This window comes from Berghia stephanieae, chromosome 2 (genome assembly GCF_034508935.2).
Source record: "Berghia stephanieae isolate SIO BIC M18660-M18661 chromosome 2, UCSD_Bste_1.3, whole genome shotgun sequence".
Lineage (NCBI taxonomy): Eukaryota > Metazoa > Mollusca > Gastropoda > Nudibranchia > Aeolidiidae > Berghia > Berghia stephanieae.
The window spans coordinates 69,043,439-69,047,209 of record NC_088361.1 but is presented as its reverse complement, the minus strand read 5'-3'; the positions used below and the strand labels follow the sequence as shown (position 1 = coordinate 69,047,209).

The 3,771-nt window shown below is 33.1% G+C and overlaps 1 protein-coding gene across 1 annotated transcript in view; it reads right to left on the bottom strand.

Moving 5' to 3' along the window:
• Nucleotides 1–2,966, bottom strand: part of LOC144963713 (solute carrier family 23 member 1-like) — a 21,356-nt gene extending 18,390 nt beyond the window's left edge. The window contains exons 1-3 of the mRNA XM_078897665.1: nt 2,882–2,966; nt 1,256–1,411; nt 36–139 (exon numbers count right to left, since the gene is read on the bottom strand). Of these exons, the coding sequence (XP_078753791.1) occupies nt 36–139; nt 1,256–1,358 (207 nt within the window). The 5' untranslated portion in view covers nt 1,359–1,411; nt 2,882–2,966. The remainder of the gene's footprint in view (nt 1–35; nt 140–1,255; nt 1,412–2,881) is intronic.
• Nucleotides 2,967–3,771: the final 805 nt, after the last annotated feature.

Here is a 3,771-nt window from a genome sequence, read left to right as displayed (position 1 = left end):
TTACTTTGAATTATGGAAAGAGAATACGAATTTACCTGAAAACCAAGGAGTATACACAGGTACCAAGGCGGTACATCCTCAATAGCATAGATCAATACATTTTCATTTTTTGTGGTTTGTTTGACCGCTGCATGACATGCTGGAATCATAGAAAAGGAAAATTAGATCATTTTGTAGAAAATTTGGAATCTGGCACACGATTCACGGTTCGGTTCTTTTTCTCTTATAAATACGTGTCGTACAGTTTTCTTTTGATTTTTTATTTGCTAATTTTTGTGTCTTTGCTTGCTGTTTGTTTTCGTTTATATTGTTTGTTTTTGTTTATTTCTGGGGGGGGGGGTTTCGTTTTTCTTAGGGTTTTTTTTTCTTTGGTTTGTTTTTTATTTTTGTTTGTTTGTGTTTTGGGTTGTTGTTGTTTTTTTTGTTTTTTTTTTTTGGGGGGGGGGGTTTGGTTTTTTTCTTTGGTTATATTGGTCAACACTCTATATACCTTCCTGTTATGTCATCATATCTCTATTATTCTGTTTGTCAACGTTATCACCATCCTCCTCCTTCGTTTCCTCCTTCTTTTTTATCTTTTATAACAACCAAAATAATAATAATAATAATAATAATAATAATAATAATAATAATAATAATAATAATAATAATAATAATAATGATGATGATCATCATCATGATGATGATGATGATGATGATGATAATAATAATAATAATATTAATAACAATAACCGTAACCATTATTATTATTATTATTATTATTATTATTATTATTATTATTATTATTATTATTATTATCATTATTATTATTTTTATTATTATTATTAAACCCGTTTGTCTCATTTCGGAGCTGTACTTTGCTCCCGGGTAAAGTCGAGATGTTTTTTTTCAAACCCTTCTGGGGTAAGTGAGTTTGTTATATCTTACGTGACGGAAAGTACTTTCCCCATAGACTGGCGTCCAATCCAAAAAGTAGCAAGAAATTGTTATTTCACACTGTAGAAACAGAGACAAACTCCGACTCCATGAGCCGCATGGCTTTAAAGGACTAGGGCAAGTACTTTTGCTGATGCTTTGGTTATTCCCATCTTCCCCTAATATGCCCTAAACACAAATCTCCCTATAGTGATAGCTGGTGAATAATGAGTTTGTTTGTTTTTGTTGGGGTTTTTTTTTTATATACCACGTTAAATAACTATTGACAACGTAAACAAATCACACGTCGTGCGATAGAATAAATATTGATTACAGTTACCTGATTCCGGATTATTATTACCCGAAAGCTCAATATCCGTGCCGTTTTCTCGAGACGCGGATACATTAATTAACGTTGATTTGTTACGTGGCAGATCGTCCATGCTATTCGTTTGTGTTCAGGTGGCAATGTAGAGAAAGGAAATGGTGTTGGAACCTATTGAAGAGAGACGTGAATATAATTAATGGATAAAGAGAAAAAAAATCTTAAGGGAAGAAATATGAGAATGACGTCTAATTATAATTATCGATTTGGTGTTCTTACTTTACTTGGTTTATATATTAAATACATTGTGTGTGGGCATGGATGTGAGTGCGTGTGTGTGTGTGTGTGTGCGTGAGTGTGTGGGTAGATGAGTGTGTGTGTGTATATATGTATATATATATATATATGTGTGTGTGTGTGTGTGTGTATATGGGTGTGTGTGTGTGTGTGTGTGTGTGTGTGTGTGGAGACAGAGAGAGAGGGAGAGAGAGATAGAGAGAGAGAGAGAGGGAGAGAGAGAGAGAGAACTAGAGAGAAGGAATAAAGACAGAGAGAAAGAGAGAGAAAGAAAGAGAGATAGATAGAGAGAGATAGAGAGAGAGAGAGAAAGAGAGAGATAGAAAAAAAAGAAAGAGATCGAGATAGTGAAAGAGAGAGAGAAGAAAGAGATCGAGAGAGAGAGAGAGAGAGAGAGAGAGAGAGAGAGAGAAAGCAGTAACCAGTGATTTATGACATTGTGCGGTTCAGATATTCAGTGCCACCAATCTGTAGAACTAGATATATTAATGGTATGAACCAGATGAAGATAATTGGATCACTGTCATAATAATCAGAAGAGGGAAGATGAGTTGGAGTTTGTTTTTGTTGGGGGTTTGTTGGTTTTTTGTTTTTTGTTTTTTGTTTTTGTTTTTTTTGTTTTTTTTTTGTTGTTGTTTTTTTTTCTTTTTCTTTGTGCATTTGTTTGTTTTTGTTTTTGTTTTTTTTTTGTTTTTTTGTTGTTTTTTTTTTTTTTTGGGGGGGGTGTATGTGTTTCTTTTTCGTGATTTCTTTTTTGTGTTTAGATTAATTTCTTTGGATTTTTTACAATTTTGCTTTGTTTTCTTGTTTTGTTTTGTTTCGTCTTTTTTGCGGGGATCCTTTATTTTTGTTTTTGCTTTGCTTTGTTTGTTTTCTTTATCTTATTTTATTTTATTTTAAGAAACAACAATCACTCTCCTTAACGAAAGGATTTATATAGTTTAAAATTCAGTTTTAGGGATCTCTTTTGCCATCTCTCTGTCTCTCGATCTCTCTCTCTCTCTCTCTCTCTCTCTCTCTCTCTCTCTCTCTCTCTCTCTCTCTCTCTCTCTCTCTCTCCCACACACACAGACACACACACACACACACACACACACACACATTGTTCACAATATTGTTTTTAGACGAGTTGTCACGAACTGTTTTATATTTGGATCGTTCAACTCTATGTCCTATGTGGTTAGAATCGTGTACCTTCAGCTGGTAAAGAAATAACTTAGAATCAAAAGCGCTATCTTAACCGCATTCAATCTGTATAATTTACACGTCGCTTATTCCTTCCACTGTTCATTAAAACATCCATTTTTATCAAACACATCGTCTAAATAAAGACAGCTTACCCACCCACTTAACCACAAAACGTATCCGAAGACCCAGGGAATTAATAGGTGGCTCAAAGGTGTTTTTATACATTCGTGAAATAAACCCTATGGCCAGCTTGTCCATTAAAAAAAGTTGCGGTGAAGAGCGCTATAAATTTCATCAAACTAAAAAATCCCGGGACTGATATACATAACAAAAGAAATTACAATCCTAACTGCATATTTAATTTGATGTGTCAATTAATGACCACAATTTTTATTGTTGCTCATAAAAATTATTCTTTTCGGTGTTCGAGTTTACGGAAAGGTTTAATCGGACTCCTATTTGTTCAGTAACTCCGATGTGAGTTGGGCACAGACAGTAAATTAGATAAGATCTAATATTTTATTCAGCAATTAAATTTTAAATCACTATTAGGTGAACACGACGACTAGGAAAAATATCCGACGTAACTCTTCTGGATTGAACCAGTTCTGTTCATGTGTAATTTGGGTGTTATTTTGATTAAAGCTACTTGGCGACATGTACACATGTGCAGGTCTGACATCCGAACGCACTTAGGGGCCTAGTTTAACATTGTTTTAATGGAGAATATTTTGCGTCATTTTTAAAGATTTCCATAACAATAATGAGCCCACAATGAATTGGGTTATCAGACCTGCAAATAAGTCCACGTCGCTACTGGGTCAAAATCTCAAATTCATAAAAATAATAAATAAATAATAAATCAATAAATGAATAGATAGATAAATAAATAAATAAATAAATAAATAAATAAATAAATAAATAAATAAATAAATAAATAAATAAATAAATAAATAAATAAAACAAGATGTTCAACATAGTTCAACAGAAAGAGATCAGAATCATGAGCATAAGGGCAGGTTTCAACGTTTGGACGTTTTCTGACC